General features: G+C 34.7%; 1 protein-coding gene across 1 annotated transcript in view; it reads right to left on the bottom strand.

Annotated features, from left to right (window-relative positions):
• Positions 1-11,877: 11,877 nt before the first annotated feature.
• LOC126880341 (ATP-dependent RNA helicase DHX8) overlaps positions 11,878-25,206 on the bottom strand; it is a 74,971-nt gene continuing 61,642 nt past the window's right edge. The window contains exon 12 of the mRNA XM_050644144.1: positions 11,878-12,204. Within this exon, the coding sequence (XP_050500101.1) occupies positions 11,982-12,204 (223 nt within the window). The 3' untranslated portion in view covers positions 11,878-11,981. The remainder of the gene's footprint in view (positions 12,205-25,206) is intronic.

Below are 25,206 nucleotides of genomic sequence, written 5' to 3'. Positions count from 1 at the left end.
CGAAAACATAATTATTGATGACAATTATGAAATTAGTTAATCAATTATGTTAATAATTGTTATGTTAATTGACTAACTAATCTCATAATTATAATTAACTATGTTTTCAGCAACCCAACCAAAGTTGACATTGACAGTTGTGACAGTAATTAAATATTTGATAGTGATCAATGTTGATTAGCGTTCGAACAACCGGCCCTTAATGTTTATTTTCGCAAAATTAATTAATTATACCTAGTGCCGGTTTATCCACTGGGCGCTCCGGGACCCGAAGGAACCCGCTTCCCTATCTTTTTAAAAATAATAAAAAATAAAGTCCGCTAAATAATCCACATATTTTCCGAAAATAATATACGCAGATACGCTAATACACGGCGATCGCCTATGCTCTATTGTTACATCTCTTCACGCGTGTACATAAATATGCCCATGTTCTTATAGCTATTTCTCTAGTCTAAGTAGCGTCGCACAGTGTTCAAAATTGAAGAAAACGTGATCGTAAGTACAAAAAAAAATAAATCTGAGAATGCCGAAATTAAGGGGTTTGTTTGTACTAGTCATGATGCAACTTCTCAGCAAAAATTGATTTTTTATGTTTGTTAGGGCCAGATGTATTAATGATCAAAAGTACAAACTTCAATATAATTTTATACATCAAATTTAAATCCTCAGAGGCTGCCTTTTACTTTAATTAGTACTTCATTTATGTGGATAGCTAATATAAAAGTAATTATTTGAGATAAAAGTACATACTTTAAAGATTAAAATAGCATAGTTAGCTTCACTGAAAGGTGATTTTGATATAATCGGCTGTCTAAAAACCTATCCAATTTTTCATAAAATTAATGTTTGACAGCGTGTTACGTTTATTGTGCCATCTTGTGCCAAATTAAATCCTTCACTATATGAAAGACTACAATGTAAGGAATAAAAAACTATGTAAGACAAACTGCGCAAAGGTGCGCAATAGTTTGCATCGAGCGCCGCGCGCATTTGTCTGAATTAATAATTGCACTCGTACGTATTGTTTACAAGTATGTCAAACACATGTTATTTGTTAGGGTTACAAAAAGAGATTTTAGTTTTGATGAAGTAGTGTTATTCCTCAATGGAGAATATACTCTCTATGTAAATAACATACTCCTAACGATAAAATTATTAGTTTTCGAGATATTTGAACCTAAACAAGTAACGGCACAGATATTTTGATTAATGTATTGTGCTGCTTAATTTTTAATTTCAAATATCTTGAAAACTAATGATTTTCTCATTATGAATGAAAAATATACCAGTCTTAACGATAAAATCATTGATTTTAGAGATATTTGAAGTTTAAAATTAAGCGGCACAATACATTAATCAAATATCTGTGCCGCTACATGTTTAACTTCAAATATCTCGAAAACTAATGACTTTATCGTTGCGAATGAAGTGTATGTTATTTACATAGAGAGTATTGGAGAATCGAAAAATTGCGCTAAAATGGCATTTCCGCCAGTGGCGTAGAATTTGGGAAGGGTCAACCATTCACTGCCCCCTGTCGTACGCCTCTGGTAATAGCCAGAAACGTTTGTTTAACATAATTTTATAGGGTGTACAGTACCTACACTTTTTGCCAAGTATGAAAAGAATACGTCGAAAATTTTTAAACCACTGAGCAAAAATAGTTTTTAAATTTTTAAATAAAACACCCTGTAACTCTGTAAGGAGCCACATTTTATTTAAGTGATTTGGGTTAAATCCTAATATTTTGAGGTCTAGAATCTACAACTCAAAGATTGGACATTCTTAATGAAACACCCTGTATAACGATATTTTTTAAGTAAAATACCCCCTAATGAAGGGATGAAAACTAAAAAACGACCCATATTATATATCTGTACCATTTGATCAGATGATGTTATGTCCATTTTTACTACTTTATAGGAGAGACAAAAAACCGTTTATGGGAGTTTGTGTTTAAGGTTTTACCTAGGAATTAGCAATTTTCAGAATAAATAGATATGTGAATCTATGTGATATGTTACAATTTATTTTACGGACTCGAAAAAGTGGAACAAGAGTTTGAAAATAAAAAAGAAATTTTAAAAAATTGCAAATTATCATGTTTTGACCAAACGATTATTGTTAAAGAATATCACTTATTATCTTCCTATTCTGGAATTATTTGACCTTTTTGTGGAATTTCTTCTTCCTATTCTTCTGTATGTCATCTTTATGTCTTCACTATGTCTTCATCTGCGATGAAGGTTGGCAATCATCACTGCTATTCTAACTTTTGACACTACAGCTCAAAAGAGTTCATGAGCTGCATACACACCAAGATATTTCTCTTCTATCTATGCTGCGCCTTCCTTGAATCTGTTCCTGCATTATTAATTTAAAGAATTCATAACTGTCACCACGTGTCATATGATCCAGATACTGTGGTTTTTTTATTTTGGTGGAATCCAGTATCTCCCTGTTGTGCTCTATTTTTCTTAGTACTTTTCATTGGTTATTCTGTCTGCCCAGGAGATTCTCAGCAATCTTCGATATGTCCACATTTCAAATGGTTCCAATCTATTATTACATTGTTTAATAAGAGTCCATGTCTCCACAACATACACAAGAATAGAAAATGCATAACAATAATTTATTACTCGTTTTCTAAGATTTAGGCTGAGGTCTCTACTACCAAATATTTGTTTCATGTTATTGAATGCATTTAACAATGAATTAATACAACTTGATTCCACAAAAATACTAATTTGTGACTTATGCACAAGTGACTTGTACCACTTATCACTATTTGACCATAAAAAATGAAAAATGTATTTTGATCATTGTGTGATAACAATACTTATGATAATCTGATCACGCATAAACAGGGCCGGATTAACACTTTTGCCGCCCATGGGCCAGAGGTCTGCCTGCCGCCCTAGCGGGGGTGCAACACCGGGGGGGGGGGTCCGGGGCCCCCCCCCGAAAAAAATTGAAATTTAGAGGCAAAATAACGCATTTTGGGACATTTTCCAGCGCTCAACTGTCTCTTGATATTGTAATGGTTTTAGTACCTCTCATGATGAAAACAAGAAACTATGTCCTAAAATTGCGTTTTATTAATTAAAATAAACTATTTGACAAAACTCCGTTAATTACGAAACCATTTTCTACAACCGTGATATTCCATTACTTAAGATTACAATAATAGTAAATAAAATCGTTGTTGATATTATTTTGTGAAACATCATGCAGCTCGTAATTCCCAAACTCAACAATTCTTTTATAGTTTTATGACTATTTTGGCTGAGAATGATTGATTTGGAGTGAAGTGAAAATTCGGCTTCGTTACTCGGCGACGGCTCACCTGTGAATGTGCCCGCAGGCTTTGAGCCATAATCGGTCATTGCTGTCGATTTATGGGCAAAAACAGGACAGTTAGGAAGGGGCTAAAATTAGTAAAAGGTGTACAGAGTAAGACTGCAAAATAAATGATAATTTCTGTATTGAATATAGGATAATAACAAATATATACAACATCGAAATATAACTGTTCAGAGCATACAAATCACATATCCAAACAAATAACTTACTCACTAAATTAGCTTTGTTAAAGTAAATATAACTTAAAACTTCTTCTTTCTTGCACGTGCATTGGAAAAATCATCAACAACTGCACTGAAATCGAGTTTTGTTGTCAGTTCATGTTCTATGGCTAAAACAGCCAGGCTGACGAGTCGTTCTTGAGTCACTGTTGAACGCAGATAGTTTTTTACTCTTTTCAAGGTCGAAAACGATCTCTCAGCAGAACAGTTTGTAGCAGGAGTTGTCAAAAACATTTTCAAACCAATAGCCACGTTGGGAAACAAGTCCTGTAGATTTTTTTCTATCAAAAATCTGTACAAGTTTGATAGTGAAAAGTCTTTTTCGGCTTCTTTGTAGTTTCCTCGGATCAGAAGTCCTTTCAGATGGATGCACTCGCATATAAACTCTGACTCTTCAATGTCTTCAATATAGATTTTCTGCAAAGACGTCGCGTTAGCAGTAATTTCTTCGGTAGTTAGAGTCTTTAATTTTGTTAGAAATGAAAACTTTGCAACGAAGTCTGTGTACACAGAGATCCTTTTGTCTAACTGAAACTGAAGTGTTTCCACGATGATGTCATAACTTTGTTGAAGACAATTTCCCCTAATGTCATCATCCTCATCATAAGTTCTTTCTTCATCTTCTTCTGAAGATTCATCAAAGAACCTCTTTCTTTTCGCCTTTCTTTTTGGGCGATCAAAATCTTGCTGCACCTGCGGCTGCGTCTCTTGTGGAAGTTCTGGCTCATCGTTCTGTCTCATTTCACCTTGCGCAATTTGCAGTTTTTTTTCGCCCTCTTTCTTATAGTGGGTAAACATGTCTTTCATGTTCATCACATACTCTGTGAGTGAGTTGTACAGGATTACAACGCTGTCCACGGTCATATTTTCAGCCTGGATCTTTTCACTGACTGAATTAAATTTTTGAAGTACATCTCCCCAAAGGGCTGCCATGAAACATGTTTCTAGAGACATTAGTTTTCGCAACAACCCTTTGGCTTTGGATTGTGTCTGTTTGTTTTCATGATTGCTTGAAGTCATGTCTATCAGCGTCTTGACCATGGGTTTGTAGTCTTTATTAAGGCTTTTGCAAGCTTCTTCCCTTGCAGACCATCTTGTAACACTGAGAGACTTCAACGACGTGTTCTTGTCCTTTCCTGTGGCCGTGAAATTTGACAGAAGAAGATTCCACCTGTGCGTAGAAGACGAGAAAAAATTGTACAATCCTTGCAAGAGATCAAAGAAATGTTTTGCAAGAGAACAGCATTCTGCTGCGCTTGATCCCACTAAATTTAGTGAATGCGCTGAACAAGGCACATAAAATATCAAGGGATTCTTTTCTTTAAGTCTTGCCTGCAACCCCGAGTACATTCCTGACATATTTGACGCGTTGTCATAGGACTGTCCCCTACAGTTTTGTATGTCCAATCCTTTCGACTGTAGGAAAGAAAGCACTGAGTTCACTAGTTCTTCACCTGTATGACCTTGATTTTTCATAAATTCAACAAAATGTTCTTCAGGGATTCCCAATTCATTCACATACCTTAATATGAAAGACAATTGATCAATGTGTGTTACATCAGGGGTGGAATCTACTATTATAGAATAGTACTTGCTTTTCTTAGCATCATTCAAAATTGTATCAATAACGGTTTTTGCCATTATTTCGATGAGTTCTTCACAAATGGTTGATGATAGGTATGACTGTTTGCCTTTACCCGCTTTCCCATATTTTTCAATGTGTGCTTTCAAAAATGGATCAAATTCGGCAATCAGCTCCAAGCACATCATATAGTTGCCATTTGAAAAAGAACCAAATTTTTCGTCAGTCCCCCTAAAGGCAAGACCACGCGAGGCAAGTTTTTTTATTACGGCCACCACTCTCTGGAGAACTGCCTTCCAATACCTTATTTCTTCTTCCACTTGGTTTTGTAGAAGCTTATCGATCCTCCCGGCTGCTTCTGCTCTTTGTTTGTATACTATTACACTATTGTAGTGAACGTGCGAGTTTTCATGCTCTTTTATTCTCGCTGATGCATGTTTCCAATCACTGAACCCATTTTCAGTAAACTGAGTAGAGGTCGAACTAAACAATTTGCATGGACCACAGAACAAAGAGCCTAAACTTGGTGAGTAAATCAAGAAATCTCTATTTACAATTTCGCCATTTGCAAGTTTTCTGTCGAATAGCCATTTAGCCAACACTCTTTTCCTGTCTGGATATTGCCTTTCAGATTTTTTAAAATCGCAATCTTTATTTTGATTCCATCCATTTTTAACAAAATATTCCCGCGTCTCTTCATTCACTATCCATAAAGCAGGATCATAATTTGGTTTCAAATGGACAGAAGAGTCAGGTTCAGAGACTGTTAATTGATCTTCAATCTCGTCAACAACAAAAGTTAATTCGGATATAGCTGGTTTGATCTTGTCAGTATCAACACATGACGAAGCTGAAGGTGCTGATGCTGAAGGGGTTGAGGGTGAAGCTGAAGGGGTTGATGCTGAAGCTGAAGGGGTTGATGTTGAAACCGGAGGGGCTGATGCTGAAGCTAAAGGGGTTGATGTTGAAGCTGAAGGGGCTGATGCTGAAGCTGGAGGGGTTGATGTTAAAGCTGAAGGCACTGATGCTGAAGCTGTTGAAGCTGAAGGCGTTAATATGGAACATACTTCTAGTTCTACTTCACAAAATTCTTTGACACTTTCTAAAAGCACTGGTTCTGGTGGCACTGGTAGGTTACTTCTTGTAAAAAATGTATCAAGCTTCGCAGTTTTATTTACAACTTCTGTCAATTTTTTTTTCTTCTCTTCGGCTACTTTTTTGTATTGCCACCCACTGAGCCGTTTGCGTCCATCCATTTGTACAGCTGCTTGTTATAGCATCAATGACATCGGAAGTAAAGGTCTGACTGTAAAAAAAAGAATATCTGTATAATTCAAAACTGTAGTACGATACGACAGGAAAAATGAAGCGAAAAAATGAGGGAAGCGAATTTCCTTCCATTACTTATTCAACTCATTGTGAAACCTATACGTATGGCAACATGCCGAATTACATTTTTCCTTATAGAGAACGGAATTAGCTAGAAAATCGAAATTTGCCTTAACATTTTCAGAAAAATATGCTCTACACGAATTTAAAACATAAAGAAGAATTTTTCCCATACGGGCCCCAAAAACCAAAATTTTGGGGTAAAACCCCCCCAAAAAGGGGGTAAATGTTATGGGATTCTTTTGGCTAAATAACTTAGCCGAGATATTGCAAAAAGGAAAGTGTGTGCGTGTGCCGAATTTGAAGAAAATCGGTCAAAAATTGCGACCGCTAGAGCGCGGTCTATATTAACTTACATTACCATTACTATAAACAAATAAATATTTCTTACCTCACAAGTTACAATTTCAAAATGTTACTCCGCTCAAAACAAATTACAAAAACGTTAAACCTAAACAGTTAGACAGACTGCAGTACGTGGAGTTGAGACCAGACAACCGAATGACAATGGCGCGTGGCGGTGATGGAGTTGGTGGGGGGAGGGAAGCGGCAAGGCGACAAGACGCCTGCCATCAGCCAATGCTAGCAACTACTACGATCCCACAACTAAATTTCCCGTGCGTAGCGTACGATACAGACTGTCGCCTCGCCCCTTCGACTCACTTGGATAGAGTGGCGTAGCGTAGTGTACTGCGACACATTACACCGCGCAGAGTGTCGCGTTATAAATAAATAATAAACAATAAAATAGTTTTTTAATATTTAATGCTCAGGTTCACTGGTCTTGATAATCGATAATAAAGCTTTATAATCAATCAAAAATAATTACACTTTTTTTTTCTCAAATCCGCCGCCCCAAAATTTTGCCGCCCTGGGCCGCGGCCCAGTTGGCCCGTGCCTTAATCCGGCCCTGCGCATAAACAAAAAAATGTGCACTTATCATTGAATAACCAATGCTGCCAATCAAATTATATCCGTTGTGCATTTAGCAGCGTCTGCCTAAACGATAAAGAATGTTGTTTTGATTATTTGTGTACACTAAACACAAAATGACTAAAAATGCAGTTAGCACCGCGCACCGTCTGACCAAATGGTACTGATATATACTCGTTATACGGTATACTACCTCAAATATTCTAAGTTTTCAGCGAGATAACTTTTACAGTTTAAACAAATTTAGTTTCGATCACGTTTTGACCAATTTTGAACACTGTGCGTCGCCGGGGTGTCTGAGCGGTATGCTCTCGCGCCTGACCTTCACAGCACGAGACACGGAAGAACACCTACTACCTCTACTACTACTTCTTAAGAACTAGCTTTCCGTGGATGAAATGAGGATTTAACGAGTAGTCATAAAGCAAATGGCTTAAGTTGTCTTGTATACTTGGTTAAATTTGACAACTTCTTAGCCGAGATTTTACTGCGGTATGCGAATAAAGGAAAATGTTCAGTTAGCTATCTGTCTCACCAATTGCAATGAATTTCTGGAAGTGATGAAAATAAAACTTATAGAAACTTTATTCCTGGAAATTAAAGAAGCCAAATACTTCTCTATAATAATTGTAGACTTTACTTCGTACATCAGCCACCAAGACCAGCTTACTTTTATTCAACCAAGTATGTAAAGGACAACACGATAGTTAGGAGATCCTTTGGTTTTATTCAGTTGAAAAGAGATACACTGCAGAGTATTTAACAGATGTAGTTATAAACAAATTAGAAGTTAGGCTTAGATATTGAAAATGTCGAGGACAGACCTATGCTAATGCTGCACATATGTCGGGTCGTTATATAGGGCTTCAAGTTAATATTCCGCTTTTTGCCCATGTGGGAATCATTCTTTAAATCTCCATCAGCAGTGAATTTTGCGTGTGAATCCAGCTTGGAAGCAACTGATTATTTCAGCCCTGTTCAAAGTATCTACATGTTTTTTGACTTTTCCGCAAAGGTGGTATTTACTGAAATGTTGTGTAAAAAGATTAACTGAACCTAGATGGTCTGCTTGATTTGACGCTGTAAATGCTTTACTTAAAAACTACGTATCCATCAAACATATTTTTCCAGTTAAGCAATAATAGAGACGAAAAATCAGCAGTTGGAAATGAACCCAAGGCATTGCACAATAAAATGGATACCTTTGAGAGAGCTCTATCGATACTGATTTGGGCAAGAATTTTGGAACGAGTCAATGCAACAAGCAAAACGTTAGAAACTGTGGACTTGAACGTGTCAATTGTGGTAGTATTAATGAGATCTCTTTTGAGCCTTGTTGGAGACGTAAGAAATAAGTTTAGCAAATTGGAACTAAAAGCGAAAACTTTATTTTGCGAAGGCGAGGATATCTCAATCAAACATATTCTATACAACTGACCTTCAAAGAATAAAGAAAAGAAAAAAATTTTCCATGAAGCAGGTGAAAGTGAAACAATTTTAAAGGAAGAGAGATTCAGAATTGAAGTATTTAATGTTATATGTGACAATATTACTCAAGATCTTTTAAAGAGAATTGAATGCTACAAATTTAAGCTAGATTAAGAAGAAGCCAAGACGTCAATTAATACTTTATGCGAGAAATATAAAAAAGATGTTGATGAAACCAAAGAGGACTTGCATAATTAATTTATTCATTTTATAACCTTACGCCAAATTTGAATAAACATACAATTTGTGAAAAATTTGGTGTCATACAGAATGTAAAGGAAACTTCTCCCAATATTTTAACTTTACTGCAAACTTATTTGACGATACCAATTTCTAATGCGTCAGGCGAGAGTCTTTTTCGGCTTTAAAGAGAATAAAGTTATATTTAAGGTCAAATCTGGGTCAAGAAAACTTGAGACACATTATCACTATTGTATATAGAAAATGAACTGGATCAACTGAATTGTGATAGTATTAAATGACAGTTTACTAATTCCAAGTCAAGAAATAAAGTGATCTAATTTTTGTCTTATGTATTTTTGAAAATATGATTTTTCGCTTGTCATTTGTTGTTTTGTGGAAGTTACGTTTTTTTTTATATTCTTAAATGTATTTTTTAGGATATATACACTAAGCATCAAAATTAACGCACCACCTTAAAAATGGGACATTTTTGATGACTCATATTTCCTAAACCTGTTGTCCGATCTGAGTGATTTTTTTAGTATAATATAGCTTTGTTCTTCAAGAATATCGACGTAATAATATTATTGCTAAAGAGATAAGTATCATTGTATACCGGGTGTAACAATGATAGTGTGTTTTTCCTCAAAGTTTGGAACACCCTGTGGAATATTCTAGCCTATATAAAATATTGAAATTAAAATTCAACTGTAGCCTTAGACTTTCTTAACATTTTGCTTTTTGATTCATTCGCTTATGTGGGTTAATAAAAAAGTTAGGTACTTTAACAACTAGCAATGTTATTTATCAATACAGGGTGTTTCTAAATAAGTGCGACAAACTTTAAGGGGTAATTCTGCATGAAAAAATAATGACCGTTTGCTTTATAAACATATGTCCGCAAATGCTTTGTTTCCAAGATACGGGATGTTGAATTTTTTCTTACAAACTGACGATTTATTTATTGCTTTAAAACCGGTTGAGATATGCAATAGGTTTTAAGGGGTAGTTATTGCGCATTTTTTAGCATACAATTAAGAATTTTATATTCACCATTGGCGTGCATACGGGTCATATGCCCAGGTAATATGACCCCTATGCACGCCAATGGTGAATATAAAATTCTTAATTGTATGTCAAAAAATGCGCAATAACTACCTCTTAAAACTTAGTAAATTTCATTTGCTATCTCAACCGGTTTTAGAGCAATAAATAAATCGTCAGTTTGTAAGAAAAAATTCAACATCCCGTATCTCGGAAACGAAACATTTGCGGACATATGTTTATAAAGCAAACGGTCATTATTTTTTCATGCAGAATTACCCATTAAAGTTGGCCGTACTTATTTAGAAATACTCTATTGATGAATAACGTTGCTAGTTGTTAAAGTACCTTATTTTTTTTATTATCCAACATAAGCGAATGAATCAAAAAGCAAAATGTTAAGAAAGCCTAAGGCTACAGTTAAGTTTTAATTTAAATACTTTATACAGGGTGTCCCGGAAAATAGTGCGTTCCTTTAAGGTATGGAGAGAATACACAATTTGGAACAAAAAAGTCCTATACCATTTTTTTCTAAAGTTAACCGTTTCCAAAAAAAAGTTAACATTGTTTTCCATATACCTGTATTTTAATGTTTGGAAATTTTAATAAACTGGCAACATCGTACGCACTACGGCATAATAACATAATAAGAACTCGTTTGTGATTGTGATTAACCGTATTTAAAATAATCCAACCTAATAGTAGGTAATACTTAAGTATTTACTATTTGTTTACTAAAATTATTTTCTTTTGAAATGTATTGAAATACCTATTGCATAATTTTAAACGAATTACACATCTTTTAACATAAAAACACATCTTTTAACTGAACTAGTATTATGTATTTAGTAAGGTTTAAATGGGTTGAATGCTGAGTATTGCTGAGGGCTTTAACTGAATTACATAGTTTTAATAGTTTACAGTGGAACTTAAATACACCAGATAATGTCTCAGTAATTTGTTTACTTGTGAACTGAAATAACTAAGTTGTACTTACTTGAAAATAATTAATATACCGAATAGATGTTTCAAGTAACCTTTCACAAACACCATTCATAGGTAATAACATAATAGGTAATACACTCACTATTCGAAAACATTTTTGGCATTTACACTAAACAGGATTCTTTAAAACTATCTGTTTACTATCTATCTTCTATCTATTTACGTGGGACTGTCTATGCTTAAATTTGCGTACCGCACATAGTTGTCAGATTTAAATTTGGATACCAAAATACATATTAATTTTTTGGTCAAACGGTTGCATTTAGAAAAAAATGTTATAAGTGTTTTTTGTTCTACATGGTGCCTTCTACCTATACCTTTAAGGAACGCACTATTTTCCGGGACACCCTGTATACGCTACAATATTCCACACGGTGTTCCAAACTTTGAGGAAAAAACACACTATCATTGTTACATCCGGTATACACTTACCTGTTTAGCAACAATATTATTACATCGATATTCTTGAAGAATGAAGCTATAACATATTACAAAAATCAATAAAATCGGAAAACAGGTTTAGGAAATACGAGACATCAAAAATGTCCCATTTTTAAGGTGGTGCGTTAATTTTGATGCTTAGTGTATAAACACCGAGAATATTCCGTTTCAAACTAATCATTCGACTGATCTAAGGATTACACACCATAGAACAAAAAGATATGCTTTTACTTTAAACCTATATTTTATATTTACAAAGTTAAAGATTTTTTTTGTACAAATCAAATATAATTATATATTTACACGATAAAAAAAATAATGACCTATATTTAATTTCTTCTCCTTCGTACTCGCGATATCCTCCACGCATTCGGCTCTTCATATTTATTATACAATGGTTCCAACCTCTGGTTCTTCTTGAATTTACTGAGTTTTGTCGGATCGGAGAACTTAAAGAAGGCAGGAGCGAACTCGACCAACCATTTTGGATCTATGGTTGTAACTTCTCTCATGTACTCTTTAGTTGTTTGGACCAGTTCGTGGTAAATTACCCTAAAAATAAAACAATCTGTGTATAATAATTGTATCGGAAATAACATCAAATACATGAAGCATAATATAACTTTTCGCATACGTCTTAGATACACCAAGACAACCATAGTACATTTCCGAAATTTACCTTATTCCCTACAGTTGTGATTCAGTTTACGATGGAACGACAAAGGCTAAGAGATCCAGAAATCGGAGAAAATATCAAAGAAAGAATTAATGAACGTCTAAACACCGTACAGATTGAAGGGGAATACAATGAAGAAAATATCAACAAAAACTGGAAAATAATAATATACTGTTATGACAGTTCCGTAGATTGATCCTACATTGAAAAAGTCCCTTGACGTAAAAGAAGAAGTAGTCACGTACGAGAATGTTCTGGATGTCATGGAATAACCCAGAAATGTCTGGTGACGTCCAGGGGCCTGATTCTAATTCATTTCGACAGTCGCAATTTTATTTCGACACCGCCATGACAGCCGGAGAGTATAGCGATTCTTGGGGATATTAACCTTATCATGTTGAGACTGCTCAGAATTTGGGTTGGCGCTTCGGTTTCTTGGATTTTGTTGATAGTCTGGGAAAATTATCGAAAAAATACCATTTTTGGGAAAAATTATTTACCAGCTATTTTATTGCTAAAATCGAATCTTAAGATTGCATATATTAGTAATATGGGGTATGACAAGTCCGCAGAAAGTGTGTTATTTTATTTATAAACAAATTAGCACTCCTAAATCTTCTTTTTTTTTCAATTAGTGGTCTGTAACTCCTATAATTTTTCCTTTGAGCCAAAAACACTCAAATAAAAATTCACCGTAATTTAGTTCTGCACAAAGTTATTTTTTTTCCGATTTCCTTCAACAAAAATTTTACTCAGAAAATCCGAGTTTTCCCAAAAAATCTGCCATTTTCAATTAAAATTTTAGGGAAGTACCTAATTATTTATCAATAATTAAATAATTGAAGACATGAAAGATTTATTATAGTAGATTATACAGAGGGGCTAAATTATGGAATAAATTCCTTTCTTTAAAACGGACGATTTTGGAGCAAAATCCCGAAAGAGGTCGATTTTTATTTTTAAATTACAATTTTTTGGCATATATTTCATACTAGTGACGTCATCCATCTGAGCGTGATGACGTAATCGATAATTTTGTTAATGGGAATAGGGGTCGTGTGGTAGGTCATTTGAAAGGGCGTTTAATTCTCTATTCAGTAATATAAACATTAATATCATTAGGTATTTATACAGGGTTGCCAAAAAAAATTTTGAATTAAATTAATTGGCGCAACAAGAAGAATGTATGTAATTTATTTAACTCAAAATACATTGTACTGCTGTCAGAAAATAGAAAAAAAGGTTTATTTCACAAATAAACATTTCTTTTCGCTTAAATTAAATCACAAACAGCCTCCCTCCTACCTATTGGCAGTTTGAACTTTTAATTTAAGCTAAAAGCAATGTTTATTTGCAAAATAAACATTTTTTTCTATTTTCTGACAGCAATAGAATGTATTTTGAGTTAAATAAATTACATGCATTCTTCTTCTTGCGTCAATTAATTTAATTCAAATTTTTTTTTGGCCTCCCTGTATAAATAATGATATTAATGTTTATAATACTGAATAGAGCATTGAACGCCTTTGTAAATGAGCTACAACACGAACCCATATTCCTATTTAAAAAAATAATTACGTCATCACGCTCGGATGGATGACGTCACTAGTTTGAAATATATGCCAAGAAATTTAATTTAAAAATAAAAATCGACCTGTTTCGGGATTTTTCTCTAAAATCGTCCATTTTAGAGAAAATGAATTTATTCCATAATTTAGCCCCTCTCTGTATATCAGGAGACCGGCGACAATCTAACCAATAGTTTAGCAATAATTAAAATGTTAATTAAAAAATTTCGGTCGAAATCATAACCAGAAAGATTATGATACACCAGAATAACTATGATTTTCATATAAAAAAGCACTATACCTATTCAACGTACCTTACAGGATTGAAATTGGACCATTTGAGCGGTCTCAGGAATGTTATAAAGAAACAATTTTTTGGCTTATAAACAAATAGAACCCCTCAGAAAATATTAGATTAAATTAAATCGACCTGTTTCGGGATTTTTCTCTAAAATCGTCCATTTTAGAGAAAATGAATTTATTCCATAATTTAGCCCCTCTCTGTATATCAGGAGACCGGCGACAATCTAACCAATAGTTCAGCAATAATTAAAATGTTAATTAAAAAATTTCGGTCGAAATAATAACCAGAAAGATTATGATACACCAGAATAACTATGATTTTCATATAAAAAAGCACTATACCTATTCAACGTACCTTACAGGATTGAAATTGGACCATTTGAGCGGTCTCAGGAATGTTATAAAGAAACAATTTTTTGGCTTATAAACAAATAGAACCCCTCAGAAAATATTAGATTAAATTAAATTAAGTTAACGCTGTTGAAAAGAGCACGGCTTCTGTGTCCTTTTCGAAGAAAAACAAATTGAATTGCGAGGAGTGATTCCAGGTATAACCGGTCAAATTTGACCGGCATTTGCGACAGAGTTATAAACAACAGGATTTTAATCTTTGAACCATTAGATACCTTTTAATTCCGGTCCTCTTTGTACATACAAATTTTCATATCTTCAAGACACTCATAACAAAAAATATTTATGTCACTGTCACCAAATTATTTAATTATTGATAAATAATTACTTCCCTCAAATTTTAGTTGAAAATTAAAGATTTTGTTTGGAAAACCCGAATTTTCCGAAGAAAATTTCCGTCGAAGGAAATTGGAATAAATTATCAATGTGCAGAATTAAATTACTGTCAATTTTTATGTGAGTGTTTTGGTTTAAAGTTAAAATTTTCGGAGTTATAGAGCAATAATAAAAAAAAAGATTTCGGAGTGCTAATTTGTTTATAAACAAAATAGCACACTTTCTGTGGACTTTGCACAGCTATATTACTAATATAGGAAATCTTAAGATTTGATTTCAGCATGTCCAGCAATAAAATAGCTGGTAATTAATTTTCCTTGTTTTTTACTAATTTTCCCAGATTATTACCTCACATCTTTCATTGAGTTGATGATTCATGTTGTGGACATTCTCAATTATTATATTTCTAATTTACTATTCTATCTAATTCCTCAAAACAAGCAAATTTCAATTAAACCCAGCTATATTATAATACCTTTTGATTTAGTTTTCCTTGCAAGAAATAAACAAAACACATCTAAACTAAACCTAACCTCGCTTTTGGCCATTCATTCATCTCCATGGTACAATAAAGTTTCATTTTATTGTACCATGATTCATCTCCGTGTCAAATAATTTCGACAGTCGCCATATTGAAAGCGACTTGTTTTTGGTCGAAATTTGATTTAGAATCAGGGCCCAGAACGTCAGAAATCTATATAAACATACGTGTTTGACATTTTACAGTTCAGTTGTAATTGAGTATTTAAAGTTGATAGTTGTCATTGAGTTTGTATTGTAATTGAAGTTAAATAAAGTATTTTAAAGAAGTTGTAACATTGGTGACAGCGGTGGGATTGAAGACATAACTACATTTTGAATGGTTAATACGAGATCAACAGAATTTAAGAAAGAAATGGATAAGTCCGGACCCCCAGAATGGTTTTTACAAATGAAAGCAGATGAAGAGAAACGTAGGCAAGAAGAGAAAGAGGACAAGGAGAAGCCTAGGGAGGCGAAGGAGAAGCTTAGACAAGAAGAGGAGGAGAGGCGTAGAAAAGCAGAGGTAGAAATGATAAATAGTTTAACCCAAATTCATGAAAATTTTCAATTAGAGGTAAGCCAACTTAATAATAGAATAGACACATTAGATGAAAAACAAAACTCTTTAGTCAATAAAATACAGCAGCAACAAAATTCTTTAGTTAATTTAGAGCAACAACAAAACGATTTGAAATCTAATTTAGAAAGACAAATAGTTGAGTTACAAACCAAAATTAATACCCAAGCTTCATTATCACATATTTCAGTAACTAATATCGACTCTGAACAAACAGTCCCTTCATCTTCGATAGTGTATCCAGGTACCGTCAGAACGAGCAAAATCTTAAAACCACCGACATTTGATGGCCAAACAGCATGGGAAACTTATCGTTTTCAATTCGAAGCTGCAGCTAGAGCAAATGGCTGGAATGAGAACGAAATGGCAGCTTCCTTGGTGGTGTCGCTTCGAGGTCAGGCAGCGACCGTTTTGCAATTTCTTCCCCAGGATGCACCCAATTATACCTCTCTCGTACAAGCTTTAGAGACAAGGTATGGCCAGCAACATCTGAAGCAGGTTTTTCAAAGTCAGCTGAAAGTTCGATATCAAAAACATAATGAGAGCCTGCAAGAATTTGAAGCCGATATTAAAAGATTATTACATTTGGCATATCCTCAGGCACCAAGAGATTTTCTGGAACAAATCGGTATACAGGCTTTCATAGATGGACTGCATGATATCGAAATGCAACAGGCAATCCGATTACAACACCACAAAACGCTAAATGGAGCACTAGTTTCAGCCCAGGAGTTTGAAGCGGCTAAAAGTATTTCAAGATCTCGCCCAAGATTAAAAGAAATAAGATTTCGAGAAGATGAACAAGTCCCTACCACAGATAATCAACAACCTATTTTGTCCCAGATGTTGAACATACTCCAAAATCTTCAACAAAATCAACAAAAAGCTGAAAATCAAAAGAGAAGATGTTTTAACTGCGGAAGAATTGGACATTTGCAGGCCAATTGTAGAAGCCGATCCCAAGCGAGAAAAGAAGAATACAAGAATGATGTCAGAAGGTCGCCTAGATCGACATCCAGAAGCCTATCATATAGTCCTACTAGAAATATTAGTAGAGATAGGTATGTAAGAAGTCGATCTCCCACAACTGACCACATATATTCAAACAATAGCCAGGGAAACGAATAAAAGTCGACACTAAGGGGCGGGCGTCGGCTGAATGTAATAAAAGCCCCCAAATTCGCAGTTACACTTTAAACAAAAATGAACAGAATTTATTACTTAAGGGCTACGTTGACAATCAAAAATGCACTTTTCTTATTGATACCGGTGCAACAAGATCTTTTGTTCGCAAAGAACTTCTGAACAGAAAACTACAGCCATCTAAAACAAACTTAGTTCTTGAAACAGCTTCAGGTCAAACTATTCCAATTCATGGAGAAGTAACGGCGACCATAAAGATTGGCAACACCTTGATAAAACACATATTTCTTGTAGCCGATATTAAAGATGAATGCATTCTTGGAATGGACATTATGCAAAACAAATTTATCATAGATCTTCAAAATAAAATTTTGTTTATTGAAAATGAAGAAATAGTCCTAAATTTTGAAGAGTCGATACCTCAAGTAAGAGTTATAGTTAGTGAAGATACAGAAATTCCTCAAAATTCTGAAAGTATAGTCCTGGCGAGACTAAGTCAAAAACCTGAAGGTTTACATTTCGGCGTTGTTGAAAGCGAGGAACTTGTTAATGACGGAATTTTGATAGCCAGATGCCTCGTGAATGTAGATGAGATGATTCCAGTAAGGGTTGCTAATTTGTCCAAAAAACCTTTAACGTTGAAGAAAGAACAACAAATAGCACTCTGTACGCCAATAGAAAAAATAATCAAGTGCGAAAAATATTTGAAAAAGAATACAGCCTTAAGTTACCAACTTGACGCTAACCTGGCGAAAGAACTGATAAAAAATGTTGATCACTTAACAACTGAAGAAGTAGAAAAAGTTAATGAATTTATTAATGAAAACTATGACATTTTTGAATCCGAGAAAGCTACAGGGCGTACTAGTCTAGTTCAGCATAGAATCGATACTGGAGATGCAAGACCAATTCGTCAAGCTCCACGGAGATTACCGTTTGCTAGACAAAAAGAAGTTGAAAATATAATACAAGACATGATAAGTTCCGATATCATCGAAGAAGCTTCGGACCCCTGGTGTTCACCAGTAGTCTAACAGCCGGTTTCCGAAAGGTTATTCAAATCTCCGATTATCTAATCGGCTGTCAGATTTGATCAACTGTTAACCAGTGATGGGTTTCTCAAACGCCAATTATTGTAAAATTACACGATCATAGATCATGTAATCGATGATCTGACATACAATTTGTTATCGATACTGTCACAATTGACTGTTATCCTTCAAAATTTCAATTATATTAACCTCTAAATCCAAACTTGTATCTTTGTATCTCTAAAGGTGCATTCTCTCTTACCTACTGTCACTTTTGTTTGGAGCAAGAATTGAACGATAGCATTTTAAAAATGAGGCTAGATAATTTCAAAAAGAATAAAACGCATTAAATTTATGTGATGAGATTTGGAGATATAAAACAGTTTATTTATGATCTATAATATTTTGTACTCGTATTTTTATTTTTGGTCTATATAATTACTTTTTGTATTTATTTTTAATTTATTTACCGGCTGTTTTATTTTCTTCAAAGTTAGCTGCTATAATTTAACACACGTTTTCCCTCTTATTTACATCGCTATTATCATTATGTTCTGCTTTTTAGAGCTCTGGCCTCTCAAAAAATAGCTCTATGAGTCCAGCATCGTTGTTATCTTACACTTTTAAACGAAAAACATATAAATTATATAATCAAATATACAAAAATATCCGAGATATCCATATTCTGCAAGTTAAATAAATATTTTAAATTATTTCTCCCATAAAAAAATCTTATTTTTATTGAATAATATGATTTATCTCATTTATATATGTGTTATTTGACAATTTTTTCCCGGTATTTGTTAATTACAGTAATTAAAAAACTAAAAAAACTCTTAACAGCCCGTTAATCGACGGATAATCTCAGATTAGGTAACAGTACATTTTTACCGCCGTTTGACAAGCGGAACTGGTTAATCGACCTTACAGAGACTCAAAACACTTATGATCGGCTGTTAACAAGCGATTAATCTTTTGTCAGGTGATCTACTGTTGTTAAAACTAGTTTGTTTGACGTTTCTGACGCATTTAATCCATTGTTAATCGTCGATTACATAATTTTTTAGATGATCATCCTTTCGGAAACCGGGTGTTAGTAACGAAGAAAGACGGATCTACTCGTTTTTGTGTAGACTACAGAAGATTAAACCACGTTACACAAAAGGACAGTTATCCATTACCACGAATAGATGATACACTAAACACTTTATCAGGTGCTAAATGGTTTTCAACTCTAGATTTAAAAAGCGGTTACTGGCAAGTAGAAGTACATCCTGATGATCGAGACAAAACAGCTTTTTCAACTGGCCGTGGTCTCTACAGGTTTCAAGTTCTACCATTTGGTCTTTGTAATGCTCCAGCTACGTTTGAACGCTGATGGAAATGGTTTTAAGAGGACTTACTTGGAAAACATGTCTAGTATATCTTGATGAATAATGATTATGTCCAAAACCTTTGATGAGCACCTGAAAAACTTAAGCGAGGTATTTAACAGATTGCGAAATGCCAACTTAAAGCTTAATTATAAAAAATGTTCACTATTTCAAAGAGAAGCGTACTATCTAGGACATATCGTTTCAGCAGATGGAATTAAAACTGACCCAGAGAAGATTTCAGTTATTAAAGATTGGCCTAAACCAGGAAATAAAAAGGAAATTAGAAGTTTTCTTGGACTCTGTTCATATTACCGAAAATTCATAAAAGATTTTGGCCGCATCTCTAAGCCCCTTTATCGACTAACCGAAAACAACAATGAATTTGACTGGACACCGGATTGTCAAAATGCTTTCGTAGATTTAAAAAAACGACTTACAACAGCACCTGTCCTAGCCTATCCACGAGAAGATGGAAAATTTCTGTTAGATTGTGACGCATCTCAGCATGGTATTGGCGCTGTATTATCACAAGAACAGAAAGGCGAAGAAAAAGTTATTGCATATTTTAGTAAAACAATAGGAAAGGCAGAGAAGAATTATTGCGTTACCAGAAAAGAGCTCCTAGCTATTATAAAAGCCCTAGAACACTTTCATACCTTTCTTTATAACAGAAATTTTACAATTAGAACAGACCATAGCGCTTTGCAGTGGCTAATGAATTTTAAAAAGCCAGAAGGACAAGTGGCTCGATGGATAGAGAGACTCCAACAGTATAACTTCGACATAGTACATCGAAAAGGGCGTCTCCATAACAATGCCGATATTCTTTCTAGGCGACCCTGTTTAGAACGACAATGCCAGTACTGTAAAAGACTTGAAGAAAAAGAGAGCGTAGCCGAAGAAGTAAGTCTTTGCATGACCACGGTTGAACAGGAAGAGGATAATGATCAGTCTTCTTTGGAAAACATTAAGAAAAGTCAAAAGAAAGATAATGACTTAAGAGTCATACGAGAATGGGTTAAAAATGGAGTAAGACCTATTTGGCAGGAAATATCCAAATACAGTGGAACTATAAAGGCGTACTGGGCTCAATGGGAATCTCTATATCTTTCGAATGGTCTGTTATATCGGAGGTGGGAAAGTACAGATGGAGTACGTATAGTTCAACAAGTGATACTGCCAAAATCGCACATTAAAAGTGTGTTGCAAGAACTTCATAGCAGCCTGTCTGGAGGACATTTTGGAGTAAAAAGAACACTGGCCAGAATTCGAGACAGATTTTATTGGATAAATTGTCGCCGAGATGTAGAAGCTTGGTGTAAGAAATGCGATTTATGTAACGGAAGAAAAGGTCCTAAAACAAGAAGTCGTGGTAAAATGGCACAATATCTTTCCGGAGAGCCTTTTGAACGACTTGCAGTAGATATTCTCGGTCCACTCCCGCTGACAGAGAGAGGAAACAAGTACTTAATGGTTGCAATGGATTATTTTTCGAAATGGCCTGAAATTTCACCCCTTCCTAATCAAGAAGCGACTACAGTAGCAGAAACATTTATAACACACGTCATATCAAGACATGGAGTCCCTTTAGAGTTGCATTCTGATCAAGGTCGAAATTTTGAATCAGAATTATGGCAAGAATTAATGAAAATCTTGGGTATTAAGAAAACTCGAACTACGCCTCTCCATCCACAATCAGACGGAATGATCGAAAGACATAATAGAACTATTTGTCAATATATTTCAATGTTTGTTGCTGATAATCAAAAAGATTGGGATACCCTAATTCCTCTGTTCTTGTTAGCCTACAGAAGTTCCGAACATGAAGCAACTGGTTATTCTCCATCGATGATGATAGCCGGAAGAGAAATGAAGCTTCCTCAAGATCTTATTTTCGGAAGATTGCCTCCCTGCTAAGAAGAACCTTCATCCCTGACCTACGTTGAAAACTTAAAAGAAAGATTGGAAAAAGTCTACGAATTTGCTCGTAAAAGTTTGAAGCTCCAAAGTGATAGAGCCAAGTCCAGGCTCGATATGCATGCTACTGGGACAATTTTCGAAAGAGGCGACCCAGTATGGCTATACAATCCCACACGCAAGAAAGGACTTAGTCCGAAACTTCAACGAAACTGGGAAGGCCCGTACACCGTTTTGAAGAAAATAAATGATCTAGTCTACCGCATCCAGTTTTCAGCTAGAAGTAAACCCAAGGTAGTTCATATCGAGAGATTAGCCCCATATCATGGAACTGATCCACCCTGTTGGCTTCAACCAGACCCTGATAGACCAGTTATTCGAGGCGAATAACTATAACGGAGGGAGCAGTGTTATGACAGTTCCGTAGATTGATCCTACATTGAATAAGTCCCTTGACGTAAAAGAAGAAGTAGTCACGTACAAGAATGTTCTGGATGTCATGGAATAACCCAGAAATGTCTGGTGACGTCCAGAACGTCAGAAATCTATATAAACATACGTGTTTGACATTTTACAGTTCAGTTGTAATTGAGTATTTAAAGTTGATAGTTGTCATTGAGTTTGTATTGTAATTGAAGTTAAATAAAGTATTTTAAAGAAGTTGTAACAATACTTAATATAGATCAAAAATGAATAACCATTTTCAATTTCGTTGCAACACGAAACTACAGCCGCATTACCATTCCAGTTCAATCAGAGAGTGCAGCAAGCACCTCTACCGGTTTCGAAACTTATTAGTCTCTCATCAGGAGGCACATATGCTGCTCTCTCTGACCCAACTAGGACAAACCCCGGCGTGCAGTCACGGATTGCAACGAACGAAATGGCAGGGATGCCCTAGCGGCAACTGCTAGCAAAAAACATCAGTTTTCAATCAGAGTAAACATGTAAATCAAAAATGAATAACCATTTTCAATTTCGTTGCAACACGAAACTACAGCCGCATCACCATTCCAGTTCAATCAGAGAGTGCAGCAAGCACCTCTATCGGTTTCGAAACTTATTAGTCTCCCATCAAGAGGCACATATGCTGCTCTCTCTGACCCAACTAGGACAAACCCCGGCGTGCAGTCACGGATTGCAACGAACGAAATGGCTGGGATGCCCTAGCGGCAACTGCTAGCAAAAAACTAAGTTTTCAATCTAATAGCACATAAACCAACATCCAAAAATGTTACTCTACATCCTACCAGATTGAAAACAATGGGAACCTTCTCTGGTAACACCTCCGAGGCTTCCTTAGTTTCAGTATCCGTTATGGCTTGCAAATTGTAGAAGCCTCGGAGGTGTCACCAGAGAAGGTTTCCATTGTTTTCAATCTGGTAGGATGTAGAGTAACATTTTTGGATGTTGTTTTATGTGCTATTAGATTGAAAACTGATGTTTTTTGCTAGCAGTTGCCGCTAGGGCATCCCTGTCATTTCGTTCGTTGCAATCCGTGACTGCACGCCGGAGTTTGTCCTAGTTGGGTCAGAGAAAGCAGCATATGTGCCTCCTGATGAGAGACTAATAAGTTTCGAAACCGGTAGAGGTGCTTGCTGCACTCTCTGATTGAACTGGAATGGTGATGCAGCTGTAGTTTCGTGTTGCAACGAAATTGAAAATGGTTATTCATTTTTGATTTACATGTTTACTCTGATTGGAGTACGAAGGGAACCATTTTCGTTGGAACTTTACCGCGCTGAGTAGATGGGACGTGAATTGAAAATTGTAAAATTCCCTCATATTCCTTAGTACGCCAGTCAATGGGAGCAAGAATAGGATATTACCTCCGAATTCTATCCTACTGCATGGATTTTAATGAAATTTTGGGCCTAGCCTCTACTTATCTCCTAATTCAAAATCTACCCTATGCCGATGTGTGCTTTTATCTTGGGGGCGGTTCCCACCACTTCTTAGGGGTGGAAAACTTTTTGGATAAAATTACCACGGTATTCGCTAGAGAACCTAATTCTAAGCAAAAACTGTTCTATAATTTTTTTTTTGAAAACTCAATACTTTTTGAGATATTCGTGGTTGAAAATTTTCCATTTTCATTGAAACATAATACCTTTTCGAACGGTTTTTTGCGAATACCTTAAAAACTATGCATCTAACTAAAAAAACTATATTAAACATTTTTGTAGGTTATAAAAAAAACAAAGAGACACTTGCCTTCATAAATCTTCTAGTTATAATACAAAAAGAGATATGGTAGGTGTTTGCGCCAATATGAATATATATTTCATTTATTTTAATTCGGGAACGTCTTGGCAACACAGTTCTAAGTAAGCATAATCTTCTGTCCTTTATGTTAAATCAGTCAGTCGTTAACAGACATACGGTCGGAACGTATAGTACACTTTGACAATTTTAATTTGATTTTGTGTGTGTTTTCCGTGAGACAAATTGACGATACCAGACAACATATTTTCGGTAAGTTCCCTTCTTTTATCCCATCCTTCATTTTCCTTAATGCCACCGAAAATAGTGCTTCAACATTTAACAACACGAAGAAAATCTAAGAAAATCTCGGTAAGTTATTATTATTAAATTTTTTCCATCTGGTTTGCTAAAAGCCAAAACAGTAGGTGAAAATAGTTCGTTTTTTGGTACATTCTCAAACTGGTGTATTCAACTCGAAATAACAGAGAAACGGTCGATTTTAGGTGTATAATGCTACTAATACCTTTTGTAGTGCTTGAAAAGACCTTTAAAATGAGCTATATTAAAGGTCCATTACATTAAAACTAAGCGAGATATGCTGCAAACAACATTGATAACTAATGTATTTTAAGAAAAAATGAGAAGTAATTTTAACCCCCATCCATCAAAATGTAAATGCACCGTTTTCCTTTCACAATACCTTTTATTATAGTGTTATTTCTATGTTCAAAAAGTTGGACGGGTTTAAAATGAATGGTTTTTGAAAAAAAAGATCAAATTATAGAGCGCATTTTTAAATTTTCTTAAAAATCTTCCTTTTTCTCCATGTAACTTGAAAATGATAAGAGATACAGTAATGAAAAACAAAAAGGAAATTTTTATCTGGAAAAGCCCTACGTTTTTGTGTGGTATCTTTTTTTCGAATCTCTTATCTTTTGTGAGTTACATGGAGGAAAAGGAAGACTTTTAAGAAAATTTAAAAATGCGCTCTATAATTTGATCTTATTGTTTTCAAAAACCATTCATTTTAATCCAGTCTAACTTTTTGAATATAGAAATAACACTATAATAAAAAGTATTGTAGAAGGAAAACGATGTATTTAAATTCTGATGGATGAGTGGTTAAGTATACTTCTCATTTCTTCTTAAAATACATTAGTCATCAACTTTTTTGCAGAATATCTCGCTTAGTTTGAATGTAATCGACATTTAGTATTGCTGCTCATTTTAAAGGTATTTTCAAGCACTACAAAAGTTATTAGTATCATTATACACCTAAAATCGACAGTTTCTTTGTTATTTCAAGTTTAATACACCGATTTGAGCATGCAGCAAAAAAACAAACTCTTACCTACCATATCACTCTTTGTAGTTTAACTAGAAAATTTATGAAGGAACGAATCTCTTTGCTTTTTATTATCACCTACAGAAATATTTTATATAGTTTTTTTGTTAGATGCATAGTTTTAAAGGTATTCGCAAAAATCCG

This window comes from Diabrotica virgifera, chromosome 2 (genome assembly GCF_917563875.1).
Source record: "Diabrotica virgifera virgifera chromosome 2, PGI_DIABVI_V3a".
Lineage (NCBI taxonomy): Eukaryota > Metazoa > Arthropoda > Insecta > Coleoptera > Chrysomelidae > Diabrotica > Diabrotica virgifera.
The sequence above is the reverse complement of the archived record's forward strand: the minus strand, read 5'-3'. Positions and strand labels throughout refer to the sequence as shown.